This window comes from Monomorium pharaonis, chromosome 3 (assembly GCF_013373865.1).
Source record: "Monomorium pharaonis isolate MP-MQ-018 chromosome 3, ASM1337386v2, whole genome shotgun sequence".
NCBI classification, from domain to species: domain Eukaryota; kingdom Metazoa; phylum Arthropoda; class Insecta; order Hymenoptera; family Formicidae; genus Monomorium; species Monomorium pharaonis.
In genome coordinates this window covers 7,872,696-7,897,314 of record NC_050469.1, presented here as the reverse complement: position 1 = coordinate 7,897,314, position 24,619 = coordinate 7,872,696, and the positions used below count along the sequence as shown (strand labels likewise).

The 24,619-nt window shown below is 35.9% G+C and overlaps 2 protein-coding genes across 2 annotated transcripts in view; one reads left to right on the top strand and one right to left on the bottom strand.

The window, feature by feature from the left end:
* The window catches only part of LOC105833320 (telomerase-binding protein EST1A), a 90,719-nt gene extending 71,631 nt beyond the window's left edge, over positions 1-19,088 (bottom strand). Inside the window, 18 exon segments of the mRNA XM_012674975.3 lie at positions 10,186-10,247; positions 10,812-11,036; positions 12,678-12,689; positions 12,771-12,881; positions 13,505-13,583; positions 13,758-14,282; positions 14,488-14,655; positions 14,731-15,099; positions 15,193-15,423; positions 15,529-15,698; positions 15,778-15,913; positions 15,991-16,194; positions 16,304-16,551; positions 16,678-16,953; positions 17,055-17,100; positions 17,102-17,347; positions 17,510-17,963; positions 19,040-19,088. Of these exon segments, the coding sequence (XP_012530429.2) occupies positions 10,186-10,247; positions 10,812-11,036; positions 12,678-12,689; positions 12,771-12,881; positions 13,505-13,583; positions 13,758-14,282; positions 14,488-14,655; positions 14,731-15,099; positions 15,193-15,423; positions 15,529-15,698; positions 15,778-15,913; positions 15,991-16,194; positions 16,304-16,551; positions 16,678-16,953; positions 17,055-17,100; positions 17,102-17,347; positions 17,510-17,963; positions 19,040-19,088 (3,611 nt within the window).
* Positions 19,089-19,789: 701 nt separating this feature from the next.
* On the top strand, positions 19,790-24,599 carry LOC105833324 (odorant receptor 13a). Its single transcript, XM_036284482.1, has 9 exons — positions 19,790-21,322; positions 21,427-21,540; positions 21,633-21,750; positions 21,968-22,225; positions 22,315-22,438; positions 22,547-22,637; positions 22,847-22,986; positions 23,052-23,184; positions 23,348-24,599. Exons 1-9 carry the CDS (start codon positions 21,167-21,169, stop codon positions 23,396-23,398), a joined length of 1,185 nt encoding a protein of 394 aa, XP_036140375.1. The 5' UTR covers positions 19,790-21,166; the 3' UTR covers positions 23,399-24,599.
* Positions 24,600-24,619: the final 20 nt, after the last annotated feature.

The window sequence follows — 24,619 nt, the reverse complement described above, 5'->3', positions numbered from 1 at the left end:
TATTTCAAATTCCCGTATTTTTTATTTTCACTTATTTCTTGTAAATGTTTTGCAAAGAAACTTTCAAGTGTTTAGAAAAAAACGGAAGAAAACAACGTCCATGTTCATTAAATTTTGCTCTTAAAAAATTATTCGATGAATAATATACATCTAAATAACTTCTAAAAGTTTTCAGAAATCACAATTGATTTGGCGAACAGTTTTCTATCTCACAAGATGAATTCTAATAAGCTAGTGTATCTTTCAACAGGCTGAATGAATGGGTAACCGAGAATGCGCCACTTCGCCAAATAGAAAGAGAGACGAGAGAAAGAGAACGCGCCAAGTTGCGGCCGTTCTGTGCCAACGTACCGTTATTACATACTCTCGATTAAACTCCGAAGAATAGCTAAAGTAATCGCTTAACCCCTTCGGCTCCCGCGGCTTCTCCGCGTAATGAATCACCGCGTCCCTCGGGCCGAAGAGGCGAAATATCGGACTCTACGGGGACACGAACACAGTCGCTGATAGTCCTCGATCGTGTGTAAGCCCGGTGTTTCTTCCGAGGGTAGAGAATGCCGATGAGGCACCATTCCCATCGCGTCTACACGCCGCCGCGAGCGATAAACGTGGCTGCTGAAATCGGACACCTCTAAGCGTGGCCAGCGGCGCGGATCAAGGCGCACTCACACGCTCGTTTGCCCGCTTCGTTGTTCAGTCGTCGAAAAAGACCGTTAGCCGCCGACTGAAATCAAGTTGGTACTACGCTACCATCCCACATCGCGCGGTATAATCGTAGGTATTTATTCACGCCATTACCAGGGCCGATGATGCCGCCGAACAAAAGAGTAAAACGTGACAAAGCGAAGTGCAATTCTGCGCGAGCGTGCCGCTCTATGACGGCACTTGAAGATACGGCTTCGTCATCGTAATTTGAAAATCAAACTAACAAACAATATTACAATGGGAGCAACGATATATTACAAGATGTTTACTAAAAATTTATTTTATTTCTTTGTTTTTCCCAATAAAAAACACTGTATAATAATCTTTCTTACTGAAATATTGAAGAGGATTGAAGAGGAGATTTCATCAGAGAAATTAAACTTCCAGATAAATTTGCATCAAATATTTTCTACAGTAGCTACATGAATGGAAATGAACTAGAATTACCTGATTTCCCTCTTCGCTTCGAGTATGCGAACTAAATAGTTTTATTCAATTTTATTTAATTTTATTTAATTTTCGATTCAACTACAATTATCATATTCAATCATTTAACAAAAAGTTCTAAATTCATTAATATTAAATGATAATTTGTATAAATGATTTCATTGCGGAATTAACAAATTCACAAAAAATATTAGAATATTTATACGATTTGCTTCTAAATACGAATATAAATATAATTTAAATTTTTTTTCATTTTTAGAAAAGTTGAGATTGTGTATTATAAACAAAAATATTTTAATATCACATATTAGAAAACTGTACTGTACATAAATCACATTTTTATTATTGTGACACATGTCGAAACTTTTTCTGTGTCAAGACTTTAGCACGTGAAAAAAAGCACTGTATAATCGTTTGATATAAATTTATTTTTAGTACTATATCGGTATGTCGACACGATACTAACACAAAGAACAGACGTCAGTAACTAGTAATTTTCGTATTATTCAAGCACAATCGTAAATCTGTATAGCGTTAATACCACTTAGCCAGATACATTATGGTATCGGATCTGCCCGTATAACTCTATGATCATCGATTTCTTTATCTTGTTCGCGCTTTACAACTCTCTCGCGGCAGATCGAACGACCTCGTTCGGAATAATGCACGGTAACTAAGAGTCGTATCTGCGACCGATCGATCGTAAATAACGATGATAATTTTACGACGGATCGAGATCGATCCGCAAAAATTCCGAAGTAGCTATAAAGTCGATTAACTTTACTTATGGCTTTTTAATATACGCTAAAAACACAATTATCATACGCTAGAGAGAAATTTTCACGTGCGCTTGTAGACTGTTGTATTAGCAAAGCGACTATTATCATAGAAAGAGAAGCTAAAACAAGATCACGTTCAATGCCATTGTCAAAACTGCTACACTACGAAACAAAAAAACAAAAACATTATACCAAAAATTACAAAAAAACTTTACTAATTTCTGCTAAAAATCTCGATAAAAAACCAAACATAACAATTAACAATAAAATTATAATAATTCCGTGAAAAAGTTATATCATAAAGATCTCTTCATTTTTGTAGAAAGATTTAAAAAAAATGTTTATATTATACTATAAGATTAGATTTAAAGACAAGATGCAATTAATTAATATCGCGCGAAGCAAAACATAAATTCATATCATACAAATAGTTCAGTAAATAATAATTATAAACAATGTAATAATACGAAAGACTAATTAATATTTTTCAAATCTTATCTTTACAGGTATCTCAATCCTTTGAACTATCTAAAAATAAAAAATTATCTAGACATGGATAATTGTGGCCGCGATCTAGGAAGACACAAGAATCCTTCAGTTAGGTTCACTTAAAAACTATTCGCAACACGACGCTGCCACATTTAATTAAGCAGATTAATTTTCTTTATAAATAAGATAAGAATCGCGCCGTGCTATAATCGATTTGCTTAAACCAAACTATCGGTATCGGTATCGGTATAACTATCCTATGCAAACCCTGTGCTGCACGCCCTATGCTGCGAGCTGATACCCTGCTATGCAACATTAAGGAGCCCCCATCGGCAGCCCGGGTTGTCCCATCGACATCGACGGACAGGCTCTATGACTAACAAGTTTGCACTTTAACGCATAACGGGGCATTCCGCCGTGTACCATAGATCATGGTCCATGACCCGCGGATTGCGTGGGCCGGCCACCATAATCATTCCTCGCCTCGATACAGCGACGCGGCGGCGATGCGGTACCACGAGCATTAAGTTTCTTCTTCTTCTTCTCCTTCTTCGTCTTCGCCGCCTTTCATTCCCACTCCCGCTCAATCTCAATCGCGCTATCTCCCGCATCGAACTCACTCCTTTCGCGATGGCGCAGCCAATTTTCGTCGCTTCGATCGAGAGATAATCACGCCGCGCGACTAACCTCTTCAGGGACAGTTACATTATATTAGATTGACGAATTATATGTACATATATATAATATATATACATATTAGATTCACTGTAAATAACAATTTAATTTAGTGTATAAAAAGAACTCTTCATTGTATTAATTATTGTCGTAAACACATAACGAAAAAGTATACTTGCACACAAAAAATAATCGAATTATTTTTAATATAACAAATATATATGTAAATGCCGTTTAGCCTGAAGAGACCGACGGAATTGATGTTAAATTCACGTTTGTTCGAGACACTTTCAATTTTTTAATAAGAGTCTCGGCAGTTTTGTGAGAAGATGCAAGTCCCGCGCGAACGAAATAGTGCGTAACTTTGTGCACACGAGATATCCGCGAGTGGTAACAGGTTGTATTATACCAACCGCGAAGATTAATTTAGCCGCGGCTATAAATAAACGTCGGATAGATAATAAATCGTCCCGCAAAATACGCAGCGCGGATAAATAGATACCTTCGGGGTAACGAAATTCCTTCGCTTTTTTATCGGGGCATCGCGGCGATTACACATAATTAATCGATCGAATCGGGCGCGACATTGGTCGGGATACGATCCGCGATCGTTGGCACTCAAGATCTTCGATCGCCCGTAATAGAAATGTAATCCCGCGCTATTGGGCTTTATCTAGATTACAAAATCTAAATGACTCAATCGCCGACGACGATGCATCATCGCGTATCGAAAATGATTACGAACGATACGTCGCTATCGTAATCATTGTCATTAACGTAATTATCATTATTTATTGGCGGGCAATAATAATCGTAAGCAAAGTTCTCGCTCGGACGTAAACGTAACGTTCGCACCGCAAACAAACGGGGGGGGGGGGGGATTACCGACGCACATGCGCGTGCATTCTACTTCGGGAATCAATTATAAGTAATGATACGGCACGCAAATGACACGAACGACGCGCGGACCGCTTTTGATTAAGCACCGTCGGAGAGGAAATGCACGACGACATAAATTGTAGGCTGCGATCGAGCGAGACGATATATAGTGTCAAGGACGTTTTTCATATCGTCACAGATTTTTCCTTCCTGTTATACCTACCTACTTCGTAATAAGCAGATAAGATTTATTGCGCTCACTCCTAGCGCTATCACGTATATACTCGCTCTGCATCCCTCCCTCCCCGTGTGCAATTAAAAAAAAAAAAAAAAAAAAATCAAGAGGAAGAACCAATTAACCCTGGGTGTGTTGGCGTTTTTCAAGAATAGCAAAAAGAAACTGTTTAAATTAAATATCGTTTTAAATTAGAAATATAGCGTCGCATCGCTTGAATTGTAATAATCGGTAAATTAATAATTGTGTTACTCGAAGCTTTTAAATTACTTGAAGCAATCAGAAACATTATTGATTAAAAGTCTCATCGCTTTTCTCCTCAAACTTTACTTCGTGTCGAAACAACGATTCAGCTAAGGAAACTCTTTGAGTACCTTTGACTGAATTTTTAGATATTGGCGCTTCTTTTATCTCGATCTTCAATTATCTCGCACGATTTTTAAAGCCCGTTTTGCTTGTTACCTCACACCCCTCGAAACGGCAGACTCAATGGACTTCGATCAAAGTTAAATGGCCACGAAGGAGCTGCCCGATGAAATGTATCTCGTATAATCTGATCGGCCTTGCCAGCAATGCAAAGACACATAAGCGACGGCATAATGAGCCATTAGCTCGCGAGTGTCGATGACAGAGCCTGATACTATGCCCGCTATCGCAAACCGCATGCATCATGAACGACATTAAAACGCGTGTTCCCCGACGCTTTAGCGCTCCGCGAGTGAATATCCATCGTTTAATCATCGATTACCACGGATTCTCTACCCTCGTGCGAAACATATCGCAAAACGGGCAAATAAAAGTTTTGCAAATACGCAAACGCATTAAAGCATACGGTGCGCGATTTTGTTTTTACGAGAAAAACAAGATGGCCCAAGGATACAATATTGAAATTTACGTCTCGTTACAACATCGTGAAATCACACAAAAACTATTCCTCTTTCTTTGTATCTTTTGTACGATATATCTTTGTACATCATAAGCAAAAGAGTGGACAAGGCGATTAGCATACTTCTAAAGATATAAAACATTATAATAATATAAATAATTTTCATATACATCATTAAACTTTATCGTTATTAAATTAATATTTTAGATTTTTTAATTCTAATATCCATGGAGATTCTCGCAAATGAATAAAATCTACACGATATTCACTAGCGGCGGAAAATATTTAGTACTTATTTTAGAAATTCGCAAGACCTCGAAGCTGTCGTTAAGGTCGTAAGGCAAAATTAATTCTCAGATAGATTCGAATTAATATGTGTCGCGAGAAGACGATTTATGAAAACGTAAGCCTTAGGCCAAGCGGTGTAAAAGGATCGGGGGTTTCGTCGTCGCGTAATTTATCGTGTCGGCCAGCCGGAAATCTGATGAAATTTCCCTGGGGACTCGAGAAAGGTGGCTAATGCCCCCCCTCTCGCTCCCGCCGATCGGGATAAACGGAAGGAATCCAGATAGTCGCGATGCGTACGTGCGGTCCGCAATGTACGCCGCCGAGGAAGAGAAGTACGGGCGGTCGGGTTCTGGTCCGCGCGAGCGAGGCTGCGGTATCCGACGAGGAGGGTGCCCTTGAAGCGGGCGGGGTCGTCACTCGCAGGGCCGCGGGTAAACGACCATCGGAAACCCATGTGTGTTACCAGCCGGGGGCTCCGGGGGCCTCACAGCGTAGCTTCGCTTACTCGCACTACTTAGGTTTCTGGGTGTGTATGCGCGTCTCACGCTGATCTCCCTCTCCCTCCCCCCTCGTCCTCCTTCCCTTCGCTCCTCCTCTCTTTCTTTCTTTCTCTCTCTCTCTCTCTCTCTCTCTCTCTCTCTCTCTCTCTCTCTCTCTCTCTCTCTCTCTCTCTCTCTCTCTCTCTCTCTCTCTTCCCGTTCCCTCGCGGGGAGCACCATCGTGGACCACGAGAAGAAAACCTACCTTGCCCATCTACCACTACTCGTCGGTGGAAGCGCCGGCCGAAGCGGCGACCACCTTCTCTCCTGCCTTACGACGAGTGTTATGAAACGACTCCTCTGCCTTCTTCCTTCACGCTGTCAATTTATAGGTTTAATTACCGCGCCTCGTGGCTCCGGTGCTCGCGTTCCTCGTCGTACAAAAATCGCCGAGAGGCTCGATCGCGTACGGCGACGTACTTTAAAAGCGATTTAATCCACCGGATTGCTATATTAATCGACGATAAGTGATTTAACCGCTTTAGATATCGCTCGGGACTGTCGACTATCGGAGGCAAGCGCACGTGGTGCGCATTTGCACTCAAAACGAATGTTCAACTCTGTCGCCGCGGTACACAATTATAATTTTATTACTTATGACGTACAGCTATGTAATATAATCGGAAAGGAATGCGATTAGAATTTTAGCGTGTAAAGTCGAAATATTAGTAAGAAGTGCTTATTCACTTATCACCATTTTCAATTTTCGCATTCTCTCAAGAAGTTTAGGAAACTTGAATATTTATCACTCTTCCATCAAGTTCCATCGTTTAAGACTGCAAGGTTTTTATAAAAATTTTATAAAAATCGTTTGTAATTTTTGTAACAAAACGGCAGAATAAAAAAATTATCGTAAAAATCTAAATGAAACGTATCAGGACCAGCGGCAACTATTTAGATTGCAGACTATTCAACAGACAAAGGAGAATCGGTCAGTGACCGATTCTTTATTATACTTTTAGGTTATATTAAACACACGTTGAAATGTAATTTCGACCTAAACGGTAAATATGTCAGAAATTTCGGTTGCTATCGCCAGCGAAGGAAAGGCCTTGGGAGAGGAAGGGCCTGGTGGCGATAGGCAGCGCGACGGAGAGGAGGTGATCCGCGATGGGCCGTGTTGCACGACGAGGGCAACCTTGGGCATAACTCGGTAGGGCTGAACGTACTACGGTGCTCCTGCAGCCAGTAATGAGCCAAATCCATTACGGAGCGGCAGGAGGAGCGGCAGCAGCCAGCAACACCGTAAGCCAACCATACTACGCGCGTCCGATTCCCTTCCCCTCCCCGCCTTTCCCGTTCGCCCTTCCCGGCCGCGCGCGCTGCTGCTCACCATCCGCCGATCTGTACGCCTATGCCTATGCCGCGCACGTACCGTATCGTTAACAAGCCCCTAACCAATGGCACCGGTTCAGTACCGATTCCAATTATAGACCGCGCCGGAGCGCGGACTTCTACCTGGAGAGAGAGAGTGGCTCCAGTGGTGCATATAGAGTATCGGAGTAACGTACCTTCTACTTTTCCCGGCCCTCCTGCACGATCATCCCTCCGCTTCTTTCGCTTCCGAAACCGATAGTTGCCAATCGGAGCTGCCATCTACCTTTCGCTCCGGGGTGGACCGCGAAAAATTCGCGGGGAGTAACTCCTTCGTTTTCCTTCGCCTCGCCTCGAGTTATCGTCGAGGGAATACGTACGCGATATGCACACGACGACGCGGTGGTCGCGGGGTGGTATCGCGCAAGGTGTACACTCGCAAGGTCACGACCAGCGCGACCGGGGACGACATCCTCTCCCCCCGCGCGGCGGCCACTGCCGCCGCCACCGCCGCCGCCGCCGCCGTCGTCGCTGTGGTCGGTGGTGGCGCCACGCAATTGTCAATTAACATTTTTACCGACGCGCAAGAAAACACGGAGAGGCTACGTACATGCCCGCGGTTGGTCCGCGCTCGACGGGGTCACGAAAACGATATGCGCGGGTACACAGGGCCGAATACCGGCATTCGGCAACGATCGGACGGATACACACATCGCATTCATTTGTATATATTTTTAGCGAACACATAACATTCCTTATCTACGGTGCGCACCTTGGAGCACTCCTTCAAATCTCCCTGAGAGAAGCTAACACGTTGCAATCAAACTTCGTAACGATTAATTTCAGGGTTTGTGAATTTCACGATTACGTCTGCATGGTTAATTTGCATAGTTTATTGTCATGTTTACACGAATCTTTTTGTTTCTTGTAGAAGCAATGTATATTATTATAAATTAGCTAATTAGCTCAACACGAAAAAAAAATTATAAAACATTATTAAAATTGTCAATATACATTTTTCATTTTTATGTTCTACATCAGTAATATGAACAGTATTAATAAAAAGAAATATGTAATAATAAAAATATTAATATCATATATTTTTATTATTAACAATTTTAACACTTAATTACTTATTCTGTATCGAGTTATCCAATTTATAATCATTTGCTCATATTGTTTGCTCATATGAAAAAAAATCATCTAAATGAAAAAATATAATTTTCTATTCTAACAAAATTTTAATCTTCTATGATTTATGGATTATTGTTTACATAGATAACATAAAACCCGTAAAACGTAATTTACATTAGATAGACGTAAAATAGACTATTTATATTTTACGCGTAATGTCCAACTTTGATTAATTTTAAATTTAATTCCACAATTTTTATTTTTATTTTTAGACATTTTTATACGTGAATTTTAATTTTAAGACAAAAACATCTAAAAAGATCTAACACTGCGTTATTGGTACACCAATGTTAAATAAAACAAGGAAAGTTTTTTACGAATTATAATTAAAAAATATAAGACCTATGATAAAATTAAAAAGACGAAAAAGAAATTATTAAAAGAATTCACATATTAACCTTGTCAAAGACTAGAAATGTCTAGGAATCTCTTAAAGATATATACATTTCTCCAGATACCTACGTATAGATAATAAAAAAACACATAAACTCGTTTTTCACTCGTATATATTCGCGAGACGCGATTAATACCATTATTAATGTGCATATATCCCTCCCCAATTATATTTTTCACCTTGAAACTACTAATCGAGCTGCGCGCCGGCCGACCGGACGCGATCCGGTGACTCTATGGCGCAATATTTCTGGATTAGTCGGTCTAGATTAAATTCCACGACGCTCTAACGGCTCAAATAATATCCCGTTCGTGCGAGAACAAGAATAATTTATAAACTTGCCTCGAATTTTTCAGCGATTTGCCATTGCTGATGCGGTATCGGGTTGTTCCGATTATTAATTGCAAGAATGGAATTTATTTATTCGCGCGATTGCCTTACTTTGTTGAGGACATATTGACTATAACAGTCAGAATACTAACAATAAATTCTGAACTTTCTGCGAAAGTAGCATAAGATTAAACGCATTAAATTGTAGCATGTATTCTTCATTTATATTTCTAATTCTTATATTTATTAATGAAAATTTCATTAAAATTTATTTTGAAATTTCATTAGAATTTTATTAAATAGCAAATCATTTTTGTTAGAGCAAAGTTCTTAAAATTATAAACAAAATTAAAATTTAAAACGTGTAAGAGGTGTTAACAGAGAGGATGATTTGACAAATACCGTGTATTATATCACGTATACCAAATATATTCATCCGTTTACTAAGTATTTACTTAATAATAATTAATTTGATTTTATATATTTTTTAATTTTATTTTTGTTTTCATTTTTTATATAATATTACATATAAAATAAAATGTCTTGCTCTGCTTTGTATAGATCTGACAATGCAGATCTTTACAAACTCGTGAATTTAAGAAAACTATAATTATAATCGTAAAAATATTACAATGCATAAATAACTATACGAGAATGTAAATTAAGAAAAGGAGAGTATAAAAGTTGGATATGTTATTCCAATAATGCGAAACTGGATTACCGAAAGATATGTACTAGTTTTATCAATCTAGTAGATGAGAGTAAAATATGAATTGGCAATTTGTTCCACTCGATAGAATTTGCGTGAGTAAACGCGTTGAGTAACGGTGATGCAGATTAAACGTATTTATGTACAAACAACATTCACGAGATGCAAATATCGGGCAGTTGGACAAACTACAACGTCGAGCTATTTCCTCGACAGCAATAAATGAATCTTCGAATGACCCAAGTAGACAACCGCCAAATAACGATTTACGCTCTCTTTTCTCATCAGAAGCATGGCAAAAACATCAATGATAAACACTTACCCTATCTTGGTGATGAGCTTTCCATGAACATGAAGGTACGAAGTGACGAACCGCTTGTTTACCTAACAAAAAGAAAAAATATATAATATAAAATACAAGAACTATGACGCAAGAGATAAATGAAACAGTTATCTTTTTCATCAATATTAAAATGTATTAACTTTGCTGTTCTGTTCGAATTTATTATATTATTTCAATTAATGTGATAAAAGTTCTAAAAAAAACAAAAATTGTCAGAAAGAGGATTTTACATTAAAAATATTATTAAATGCCAAAAAGTTCTTAAATAAAATAGTAAGAAAATAAAATACATTAAATTAAATAATAGATTTGAATGAAATATCGGAATTAATAACTTAAAGTTAATAAAAAATATATCAACAAAATATATCAATAATAAATTTTATCAAATATATTAATATATACTCAAGGTACATATTATTAATCATATAATCATTAATATTTATTAATTTTATATTAAAAAAAATTTTTTATCACGTATATCAAAAACTTCAAGAAAATTTAGCTCAGTAAATGCGTAGCATTTTATTGGTTTTGAGTACAAAAGACATATACTAGCTTTAGAAGCTGTTAAGTAAATACGATGTCGCAACAGAAATGGATACCTCAACACTCGTTAATTGCGATAACTCTTCCAAGTCGCTTGCGTGGGACAATCTCGCTTCGTTGGCCGTGCTCGTCGTACGTCGCACCCGCCTACCGTCACCTGGATGAATCCACGTTTCTCTCCTCAGTCCGCCGCCGATGATGTTCGCACCTTCCTTCTCCTTCATCCTCGCCCGCTCTTTCGATTCTCTTTCCTCCTTCCGTTTACGTTCGATAGACTCGTACTAAGAATATTTCGTTTACTGAGAGAGTACCTATGCCATGTGTACTTGATGCATTTATAACGCATCGTGTAACAGATGCAGTGCACGATATAAATCGGCCTTTGTAAATGCCTGTGTATGTTACATTTGCCGTTATATGTACATTTTCGCTATGTATGTACAAAAGATGACAAGCACTGCACGTTATGTCCCGCAACCAAATCGAATTCCACTTTACAAATTCTTCAACAGAAATTTATTTCATGATTTAATTACTAAACTACTTAAGGTTTCTGGTTCATCCACTGCAGTCATCTTAAATCGATGACGTCACAAGCGAGAAAATACACTATAAAAGTTCTTGCAACATACATAAAAATAAAAACGTTTTTCAATAAAATACTATTTATAATCGATAGACAGACTTGCAAAATATACCAAAGGTTTTCCTTTAGTTTGGATAAGTAATAAATAATCCATATATATTGAATTAAAATGTACCTAATTAAGAACAAAAACAAAGCATTTGACAACTGTCAAATTAAAATTAATATTTGTTTTCACATATAAAATTGTAAATTCCTATTTTTATTCTTCGATATATTTTAGCACTCTACAACAATTATTTTAAGTATAAAAACACCGCACTAAAATAAAAAATGTATCTTGCAAGAATAATTTTGTTTTTTGACATGTCATATTTCACGCATGCATCATATGTTTATGTATGTATGTATATATAATTTATATTGCTGTATTGAATGTGATTTTTCTGTCAATTTAAATTAGGTCAACATTTGACAACTAAACCAACAAGAGCCTTAATGCAATTAACACACACACACACACACACACGCGCGCGCGTGTATATATATATATATACACACATATATATTAAATAACTGCGGAATTGGCAGTTGCTCATCAAATTAATTTTCCTTGAAAAATTTTATTATTGGAGTAAAAACGATGGCAGCGGGACTCTCTTTGTATAGACAGCAAGTCAAAAAATGTTTATCGGACATGTTTGTATTCCTCATTTGTACAAGTTCCCGCATCTATGATAAGTGCATGCTAACGAAATGTGCAGAGCTCTAGCAAAGATAAGAATGGTCTCTAACTTGGATTTACAGCAAAGCATTTCTGAAAATTTTAGGAACGCTAGCTCTCTTGCCAACAGGCAGTCTCAAAAATGCTGCAAGCATATCGTTAGCAGATATTGTATCCTTATGTGAATTTCTCTAAAAGTATGAATGGTGTGCCGCTCACCTTTCTATATTATTACACTATTCTGTACATGTTTTCCTTTTATATAGTGTTCTTAATCTTTTATGAAAACTAACATTCGTATGAGCGATTACTACAAACAATAACTATGCAAAAAATGTATTTAGCTAATGGCAGATATATGCAAGAATGATATATTCACTGTTTTTACTAATTAATAGTTGCAAAAGGCATTAATTTGCCATTAAAAGTTAATAGAACGTGAAGATTCTAAGTGTGCATAGATGAATTGAAACATCAAGGCTCCAAAAAGCATGTAAAATAGAAAATATGACAAAACGAGCAGTAAAATAATAAACAGATAATAAAGCCTTGACCAAATAAATAAATAATGAACATCTAGAGAGTTCACACCAAGTATCAAAATTTACTTACATAATGTAGATACTGGCGGCAAAAGAAAATCAAAATATTATTAACGTTAGTATAAATACAAACGGTTTAACAATAGATTTCATAAGTTCTTACCTTCTTTCTGTTTTCGTCGAAGAGCCCTATTAAACTTTCTCTGGCAGAATGGAAAGGATTGGATGCCATAAGAGATCGCATGTAATAATACACAGCATCTAACTTTCGTCTCTGAAAACACAATAAAATATTGAAAAAAAAAAATATATATATATATATACACATATATATATGTATACTCTGTCCACAAAAGAATCGGTTCGGAGCACACATAGATAGGGTAAAGTAAGGAGAGCGTAACGCCTTACTTGATACCGTACGTATAGCGTGCTCGAGCTTACGACTATTATCTCATTGTAAGGTTAAATGTCGTAAACACACATTGTCGATCGCACTTCATTTAACTGTGACAAACTGGTCAATTTGTATCTCCTAAAAAGAAAACAGCCAATATTTATTTGTTATTATCTACCTGGCCTTGTGTTTTTCTTCAAAAGAAATAATGTTACTTCTGAACGTCTAATATTCCAGGTATCTGTCATCGGGTCTATCATTCATGAAACTTGGTAAATATAAATAAAACTATTCAACGGATATTTTAATAACTATCAATATGCCAAATATTCCGGTAACTCCATGTTAGCCATTTCTGGCACTGGCAAACAACATAAGCAATAAGATGGTACAGTAAGGATTACTCTTACGCGAACCAGATGGAAATTTGTTTGCTCCAAACTAATTCTTTCGTTGGACAAAGTATAAAATTATATTCAGATAAATTCATAAAAGTGTACCGCATAATGTGCCAGTAGAGCAAGTTGATTATAAGGTCTGCCATTTTTAGGGTTAATTTGCTGCGCTTTCAAGTACCACCTTTACAGGAAAAAAATTTTTTTAATTATTATATAAAAATAAAATAATGCAATTGTTAATAAATCAAGATAAAACAGTAATCAATGATTAAAATAAAATTAATACAAAAATAAAATTATCCAACACACTGAGTCTTCAAAAATATTACTATGATTACATATTATAAACACTTACTGCCTAGATTTTCCATAATTGCTCGTTTCATTTGCTTGTTCTTTGTATCTCGCCAAGTCTCCCAAGAATAAAAATATCTTTTGGGCACTAACTAAGGCCAATCCCAAGAGTCCAAGACCCTTAGGTAGACTCGACGACCCAAGAAATGCATCTAATTTAAACTGATACGTAGTCTCGAGAGTAGATAATAAGCTTTCTAAGTAAGTGGTACCCTCATCAATGATATTTAACATTATCTGCTTATAACGTTCTCGCCCTTCAGAGTTCTCTTTGGGCATCGCTTTTCGCAACATCTCAATCAGATTATAAAACAATATCTTCCAAAAATGTTGCTCAACGTTCTCTGCCTGGCAGAATTTGATATCAGTCTCAAGCAAGATCTTTAAGCTCTGTTGAAGAAAGTGTCGTATATATGAGACTCTATCCAAACGAGAGGTAAAGCTACCGGAACTTATTATCCATTGTAGTTCCAGATCGGCACGTTCTATGTCCAATAGAAGGCAGTGATTTTTCGCTGAATGAAAACTATTTTAAAAATATTACATGGCAGCATTATATAAAAATGTATAAACAAACACACAAACACACACACACACACACACACACACACACACACACACACACACACACACACACACACACACACACACACACACACACACATATATATATATATAACAAAATCCAAAAATTAATAATGCATATGTAAAAATAATTAAATAATATATACCTAGCTGAAAATGGCTCGTACCACGGAGGTCGCGCATTTCCAATTTGGTCGTTCATGTACGGTGGTGGCATACCGTCTAATGGGGCGCTATGGAAAGAGTAATGCGGCGATGTAATACCTACATTAGATTGAAATACTGGAACGTTTGAGATTTGCATGTCACTATCCCTTAAAGAGAAAAAAATTGCTTTATTTATTAATTCCTTGATTAATATATCGCAAGAATGAGAAAAGAAGTGTTACCTCTGCGCAGCTGCTCTACTTCCAGGTGAAGTGATAACAATAGGTTTATGTGGATTATTCGGATCAAACAACGTTCTTTGCTGTTGCTGTCCAGTTCCTTGCTGAGAGGTTGTAGCTGTCTGATTAAGTGACGACTGACTAGTCTCGTTAGGCAAGATCAAGACGCCCGGTTGAGCGTTACTATATCCCGTCGGAGACGATCGGTGTACTGTTGAGTTTGAATTCACGCTCAAAATCACGCTTGAATTCACCCCACTCGAAAGTGGAGCAGTGTGAGAGGAAACTTTAGGAGTTTGTCTCCCGTCATCTGACTCGCAAGTCGATATTTTTCTACCTGTTCTCCAATCCTCATCTAAGTACCTATCAGTCCTAAAATAAAAAAATTATAACATGATTTAAAATATTTATATCTAAAAATTAATTAGTCACATATAGTCCAAGTTTTTTTAACAAAATGAATACCTGCGAGATCTGTGAAAATCATCAAAGTTTCTATAACTGCCACCATAATTTCTATCTTTACTCGACTCTCGGCTACGCTGAATGATATTACGCCTCCTGTGATCGTACCGTCTACTGCTACTGTTATTGTTATTATTCTTTTGATTATTGTTGTAATTATCATTCTCTCTATTCTGTTGATTCTTCTGACGTTCGCGGCTGGTACCTCGGCCTTTGTCTTTACTACTACCACTTGAATAATTTAAAACATAATCTCGTTAAATGAGGAATCTTTTGACATTTGTAATCATCTTTTGAACGATAAATATTAATAAAAAAAAGAAGAGTTGTGCTTACCGGTCAGCATCTCGAGGTGTCCGTTTTTTTTTTTTACGTCGCCTAAAACTCTCGCCCATAGCCTGACCTCGCAGCACACTTGTGCTTTCCCGTATGCTTAATACAGACGAACTACGGCTCAAATGTTCCTGTTCTAATTTTTCATTCAATTCAACTTCTTCGCTCCAATCCTAATTGAGATATAATCCTATATATTTATCGCCCAAGAAATATTTTAAATATCATCAATTCATCAATTTATATACTTACAAATGTTTCAGTTGTGGTGTAAGATGATTTGTTACATGACTCGCTTTTCATGGAGTTAAGATTCTTGTTTTGTGGATTATTTTGTTTGTCCAGGCTTGAAGCATGTTCATAGGCGTTACTAGCGATTGTTCTTTGCCTTAATTAACAACAACTATGTTATCGAGCGCATATAGAGAACATAAAGAAAGAACAAGACAATATATATTTAGTTACGTGTTGCTGGTGTTACGATTATCTGCTGTTGGTGACACTGCGCCTCTACGATGATTCTCAGGTGATCTGTGACCTCTATTTGAATTTGATTGCGAAGTCGCTGGCGATGCAGATGAAGGCGGAGGCATCATTACGCTATCAGCACGACTCAAGCTTTCCATACTGGTGTACATAGTGCTATTGCTACCGCGGCGATCGTAAGACCTGTTATCAAATGTTTTGTAATGTTTTGATAAAAGTTTTTACAGGTTTTATTTATGATTGCTTGAACAGAAAATCCAATATAAATATAGCAATATGTAATTGTATATACCGCGTATATTCCTGGCTAGGAGTATGGGATCTAGAACTCGGAGCTGAGTATTGTTCAGGTGTAACAGGTCTGAAAAGGCTGCTGGCTGTACCGTCCAATTCCTCGGGTCTAAGTCTACCTCTACCTCTGCTTCTCGTCGGTACGGTATTAATCCAACTAGATTGCGGTGGCAACGATCCAGATGGTGGCAGATTTTGCATTGTTTGTGAATGCTGCACCGCTGGTGGATAATTATAACTGCTCACACCCTGATAATAATGTATAAATATACATTACAATCATTATATGTTGCTTCAGTCATAAATTACAATAACTAAATATAAATCAATACAAAGTATAAAAATTAAATAAAATAGTGCTAAATAAATTTTTACCTGAAACGTAATACTGCTACCATTCCAAGAGTTCTCTATGGACGTTCCTGGATTGCTGCTGGGTAATGCATATCCGTTATCAATGAGATATTTCTTTTGCAATCGCGGCGGCAGGAGTTCTAATTTGATATTCTTCGACAAACCATCTTTCACATTACGGCGGCCTGAAGGTGGTTTGCCTTGAAACTTTTCCGAATGCCCGACCGGCTCTACACTGCGAGTGTCTCGCGTACGATTAAAATCATTCTGATTGGTCACAGATAAAGGTTCCGAGCCCTAATAACACACAAAAAAAACATTTGTTTAGTTATACAGATTTTTGCAAGATAACTTTATAATCAGTTATTATAATAGTTTTATTATTTCAAATCACATACCTGTCTGACTTCACGTATATTATCCTTTCGATTTGCACAGTTTTTGGGACATTGGTGATTCGGAACGCCAATGCTCAGATCGCCAACGCTCCTCGTTCTCGTTGACATGACGATGTCGACGGTTGCCCGAATATCGTTTACTGGTGTCGTCTCTACTCTTGCCTTCACTCTCATTGTCCCGTGTACCATGACTGCCCACGCGATTACGATCGCTTTTGTTATTACGATTGGAATGCGAATCGCGATCATTGCTCTCTTCTCTCTCACATTCCCATACAACATGGCTGGGGGATCTACCAGAATTCGATAGCTCATTTTAGAATAGTATAGACTACTATTCACATTACTTTCCCATATTATTAGATGTTATTTTATTATCGAGATTGTGTATTGTGTATTTTATTGCATATTTTAAGTGTTTTAGATTAATAGGAAAAAAGGCATGATTGTTTTACCTATTGGTGCCATCCTGTTCAGCCAAAGCTTCTTTCACTTTTTTTGGTACATACAGCAGTTGTTCAGGTTTCCTATTTTTCTTTTTTGGATCATTTCTACCTGCCCCTCCACCAGAGTTGTTACCAATGCTCTGTGATTCACTATTGCTGCTATTTCTATAGTTAATATGGGTATTGTCCAATTTTTCAGTTACATTGTCAATTTGTGACAGAGGTGGACTATCCTGTGCTTGATTGGTTCTATGAGGTTGTGACTGTCTTGAACGATACTGGACGGAGCTCACTCTAGATTTTTCCTGAGAACCATTCTCATTATCGTATTCGTCGGCACCGCCAGATCTACCAGATTTACGTAAAGGGCCACTTCCTGGCCTGTATAAAGCCTGAGATGCTCTGTTTCCACCACCACGTATCCCTGCCAGCCTGTCCTTCTCCAATTTGGAAGTCATTGATTCTGAAAATTGTTAAAATTGCCATACTGCTTGTAGAAAAATTCAAGTTTTTTAATCAATTTGTTCCTTATATTCATATAAATTTATTTAAATACTTTACATGTATAATTATAATCTCATTGATTATACATACAAATTGTTATTAAATTATTTCATAATTGCATAATCACAATAATTTTACATATTACATATACAGCACAATAATAGTTTTTCCGTTTCAATTATATTTTTCATTGTTTATATTGCACAATAATAAAAATACACAAGAAACAAATGGTCTGTTCTTTTTCGCTGCACTGCTGCACTGGTGCAACAAGTTAGAATGAGAAAAAATATAAAAGGTTAAACTAATCTAAGAAAAATGATAGGTATCTCTAAAGTTGAAATCAGATACCTCATATATATATATTTCTTACTTAACACACAAATAAAATAACTGTAAGGCTACGAAATCATTCTCTCTGTAACGCAATTGAAAAATTACTCAACGTCATCGCGCAACATCGTGTATACTGCAGATCAGAACGCGATATAAGAGCAGACAAAGAAAAATCTCGTGAGCCCGTACGTCAAATGCGCCTTGCTCGTAATTCAAAAATCTTACATCCATGATCAACCCATTCCTCAAGGTGCGAGGAATGAACGCGCCGGAGAACTCGCGGGTCGCAAAATACCGACTTTCACGGAGGTAGACGGAACCGTTTGTGTTGACACTCTCGACGACGCCGGAATTTGCCGAGCGGAACGTCCTCTCCGTCAGACGAGAACGTCGCTCGACCGGAAACCAATCATCACTCGACCGCAACGAGTCCGTGCTGTCGAACGGATGAGATCGCGATCGACAAATTCGACCGTCGCGTAGGCCAAACGCCATAAAATAACGCGACATCGCAGTACGCTCGCTGAGTTTGTAGGTTAGCTCGGGTTAACGGTGAGGTTAATTTCGCACGTCAGAACCGATCGAGTCGCGGAACAGGATCGCGAATTCGGCCCGAGGTTGGACGCGAGAAAGTGCCGACAACGGGATGACGCCTCTCGACCACCTCGCTCACGAAATAAAGACATTTTCATCGAGTACCTTGTGAAAATCCTCCCCACTTTCTGCGTCCTTTGTCGCGGTTCGCCATATTGAAATGAAATCGCGTGAAGATTTTTCTACCGCAGCGACGTCCGCGAAGCGCGAACGCGAGTCACGAATGTCACGATGAGCGGGAGATCTGTCGGACCGGGACGGCCTCCTACCTCCTACTTTCGTCAGTAAGTGAATACCAGGGCGCTGCATACATCCATCTTCTTTTTTCGAGAATCTCGAATCATCGTCGCAAGGTCGCAACGGTGAAATTGATCGACCGTCGATAATGACAACATTCGACCGTATTGAATTTAATTGATCTTATACATATATGTCTGATTAATATAAGAAATATGTCCATATATGTTTATATCGCTTCTTTTTTGTTAAATTTTTGTTTGTTGTAAATAATAGTCATACTAAAAAGATGAAAATCAATTAAAGAGATAACTTTTGCATTGTTTCTTTTACAAAAAGAGTTAAATAAGAAAAATGAGAAAAAATGTATAAAATTATATTCAAGTAGGATGAGTACTAAAATACAAAATATATTAAAATGTACAATATGCTTCATATTTTTTTCTGTCTCAATTACCTTTGAATTGCACCTTCCTTAGGTGCTGCATATAGAGATGAAGTACCTATCGAAGAACGATTTCTTCGTAACACATAATAAACTAAATCATCCGAAATCATCAAATTGAACTTGGATTTGTTGCCCAGACATTGACATGGAAATATTACTGGGCTGTAAAATGTAAATTTATTATGTTGTATTCCACAAGAGACTGCACTTTGATCGAGTTACGTGCAGTTTTAATTACCTTTACATCATGATACATGACATTTTGAATGTATATAGTCGACTCCATTTAAATTTTGTTTAAATATATTTCAAGTTATTGGCTCATCTATTAACATCGCATTGTCGTAATATATATTGCGTAAGCGTTATTTTCTCGTATAAAACTATTTGAATAGCATATACACTTTTGATTTTGTGTCGATTCAAAATACATAAATATTAAAATTTATATTTATTAATATTTTTTTAATATCCACAATTTTTGTTGCAAAACAACATAAATTTATGCATTATCTATTCATATTTTTGCTTGAGCGCTTACATTTTTTATCATTCTTAACGTTACATAGGGCGGGGAGAGAGGCTCAAGAGCGTGCACTTCCTCTCCGTAATTTTTCCTAACTCTATTTTTTCTAACCCAATCAATTTTATGTTGCTATTTGGATAATACGAAACATTGGAAACGAACAGCGTGGATCTTGTTTGGCGTGAAAAGTCGCAAACTCATTCAATACTTTTACCGTAATATTAATAAACGCTTGTACTGTACCACATTGCAATTTTCCATGCCAAACAAGATCCACATTGTTCACTTTCAATGTTTTCGCATTATCAAATAGCGACATAAAATTGGTTGGATTAGACTTAGGAAAAATTACGGATGGGGGTGCAGAGGGAGGAGCGGAGCCCCTTATTTAAATATATTATATACTATTTTTTACAGTTTATCATCTTAATTGCCATTATAATGTCATCACCTTAAAACACGCCTCAACATAATTAAATATAAAATGACATATTTTTTTACCTTTTCTTTCTTCTACCAAATTTATTTTTATTAATAAATTAAGGTATAAATTTTAGAATTCACAATTCACATTTCGTTAATCACACGTTAACTTACATCCGTCATTCACACATCAATATAAATTTTAAACAAAATTTTTACAGGCTCTATTTTTATTTTTTTTTCTCTAATTTATTTGAAAGAAGTATGAATGTTCTCAAAAAATAAAATAGACAAGATTGTTTGATGCGTTTATCAAGTGTCGCGCTTGGAAAGGTTTGGTGAATATTATTCAGCACTGTGTTACGGGGAAGTAAAATTAGTTCGATCTTCAAACAGAAATGATAAAACCACTTCAGAGAACGTGAGAGGGAAAGGGTTTGTAGTCACAAATAATTGCGCACTTACTCCCTGCAAACGCAATTACGGTAAGCTATTTTGCTGTGTCAGAAGGAATCAATAAGTAAGTTTCTGTAATTCAGCGCATGGATAAACGTCCATACGGAATTGTTAATAAACCGTAATATTAGTGTCTCGCAAAATGACAGACAGGAAAGACATTTGGAAAACTCGGTACTATCTTATCCTTAGAACTTATATGACTATATCGGGTATATGGCCGTACAGTAGACTTCGCAAAAGATACATACGCTTTATACCGACGTTTATATTCTGCTTTAGTATTCTGATACCCCAGGTAAAAGGCTTACAAGAAGACAAGACATTATAAGTTATGTTATCCCAAAACATCACCACCATTTTTTAATAACACTTTATATTGCTCCACTAATTCCAATATAGTTACTGTATGTGGTAATTGCCCCAAATATCAATGAAATTATAGAAAGTGTAACAGCAGCGTTCATCAGTATAATATTCAGTGTTAAAGTGGCAAGTATAATGTTTGACAAAAATGTAAGTAACAATGTCAGCAAATTTAACGTTTCTGTCATGTGTCGTTTTCAAATCATTAATGGGATAAAAAGCATGCAAATGTGTTTATATAGGTAAAGTCTTGTTTTAAGATAATAGAAAAGGATTGGCAATCATTAAAGACAGATGTAGAAAGATCTATTCTGCAACATCATACTGAATATGGACAATATCTAACGACATCTTATGCAGGTACATCATAGAAAACGTATAAATGTGCTTTTAGAATGTAATTTCTTGAATTATTCTATAATTTCTTTTATCTTGAAATTTACATATATAAAAAAATGTTTTTGTTCATTCAAAACCAATGTTTTTAAAGCAAAGAGTAAAGATTTTAAGAAACAATAACAATTTATGAAAAAAATTTACTAATAATATTGTAATATGTATATTACTTTCTTTCTAGTTTTCATGCATATGACACAGGTTTTTTACTTGCTCAAACCAGTTATCCTGACGCTCTTAGAAACTGATGTCACAAATTCTACATCTGTATCAAAGTTGCCGTTTCGAGTCGAGTACGGTGTGGACGTAGATCGCTACTTTTACCCAATAACAATTCACTGTTATCTAGCTGTATTCGCTCACGTATTTAGTACAGTCGCGGTTGATTCTTTATATTGTACACCAATCCAGCATGCCTGTGGAATGTTCTCCATCATTGGATAAAAATATCAGGATTATGGATCCAGAGTTAACAATTAAAAACTTAAGAATAGAATATTATTTTTTGCACCAACATTTGCGCTTCCAGACACGTGCTAGAGGAAATTGGTAAAAATAACGATGCTAATTTTTCTATAAATCTAAACAAGATAGAAGACGATAATTACAAGAAGGCATTCGATTGCTTACGTAGACACTTGCAAGTAATAGAGTGCGTATTAACAAAAATGTATAGTAGATTAGAAATAACATTATTTGTATATCGATATTTCATGTTGCTTAATTGTATCTATATTCACTTATATTCGCGATTTTGTAGATTTGCGGATTTAATCGAATCTACGTTTACCAAAATGCTTTTTCTCAGCGTTAATCTGAATGTGATTGGTGGTAGTATGACCGGTATAGCGGTATGCATTAATTGCTGTAGTTTATCAGTAATTAAAGAATTTTGTAATTAGATTACAATTCATATTTTACAAGATTTTCACAAAATGTTCACAGAATAAAGTTTTCAATAACAAACACATAATTTTCAAAATATTTGATATATGCACAATTTAAAAAATCAAATAATTTAAAAGTGTCTTGAAAGAAATTAAACTAGTGTGTATTCCAGATGGTAATGAATTTAGGCAAAGGTTTTCATGAAATAGCTGCACCTATGGCTATTTATATCGCGCAACTTGTTCATATCTTTCTACAATTCTGGCAAGCACAATTTCTATTAGATTACAGTACTGTTCCATGTGAAGCCATGTAAGCAAGTTTTTTTTCTTTATTATCGCTAGTTGTATCCGTATGACATGAACTGTACATTATAGTTACAGAGCAAATTGGTATTATACTTCGAAGAGATGTCAAAAGCTTTTTCTTTTAATTATGACTAGAACTATATCACCATGCAAAATAACTGCCGGCAAAATCGTAGTTTTATCAATCGAAGGCTTCGGTACAGTAAGTAAAATTGAGTTATTATTTTCAAACTACTTTCAAAAATAATTATTATTGCAACGTGTCTTTAGTCACTTTAATTATTTATATAATCTTAAATAAAATTATTTAAAAAACAGAATTTTAAAAAATAGAATTACATATAACATTAGTTTTTCTTCTAAAGGTTCTTAAAACGATGATGTCTTATTTTACGGTGTTACGTTCCTTCCAGTGATAATGCATCACATTGAAGTAACTATACATAATTAATAATACATCGTTATATAATAAAATTATGTATGAAGTTTTTCTTCGTATTTATTGTTATAAGTATTGTAATATAGTGCTGAATTAAATGAAAAAAATTATGTTTCTATAAATTTGAAAATTTACATTTCATATACATTTTAAATCACATTCTCCATTCATACCATTTATAAGCAATATCTCAATTTTTAAACGTAAAACAAAAATTATGCTATATGACTTTACAATTCTCATGCTCCTCTATGTTTTATTTTTACTTACTTTTTGTAAATGTTCTAGAGAAACTTACAAGTTTTGAAAAACAAAATACAATAACATCCAACACGTTTCTTAAATTTTGCTTTTAAAATATTATTCAATGGACAATATACATTTAAATAACTTTTAAAAGTTACAGAAATCACAATCAATTTGGCGAATCGTTGTATCTCACGAAATCAATTATAATAATCCAATGTATCTTAATACGACAGACCGAGTGAATAGTAGCCGAAAATACCACTTCGTCAGATAGAAAAATGAGAAAAAGAACGCATCAAGTTGCAATCTTGCAATGATTCTGTGCCAACCCATACAGTATTGAAAGATTGCATCCAGATTGTTAACAATCACCACTGCAATGGTGCAATGTTGCAATTACAATTGTAAGAAGTTGATGCATTGTTGCTATTCGATTGCAGTAACAATGAAATGTGTCCACTTTTTGGAAGATTGCATCGACATATTATAGCAATGTGAAATGTAATAAATTTGTAATAATACGATGTTGCTGTATTCATAAAATAATGTTGCATATAAAAATATTTTTGTTTTATAAAAATAAATATATATTACACTATATTTTTTTAGTTAAATTTTTTTATTTCCAATTATTTTGTGCATTGACTATTGCAAATACAATCCATACGAAAATCAATTATCATTAAAAACAAAGTGCAATTTTACGCGAGCGTACTTGCCCATTCTATAATGGCGGCGTTTGAAGATACAATTTCGTCATCGTAATTTAAAAATTAACTAACAAACAATTAATGTTACAATGATAGCAACACGATAATTACAAGGTGTTTACTCTAATTTTATTTAATTTATTATAAAAATTTCATAAAATTTTTTCCGGATTTTCTAAAAATTTTACGAATTTTGTGTTGCCTACTGTTTTATAAATTGTAAAATTGTAAATTTTTTT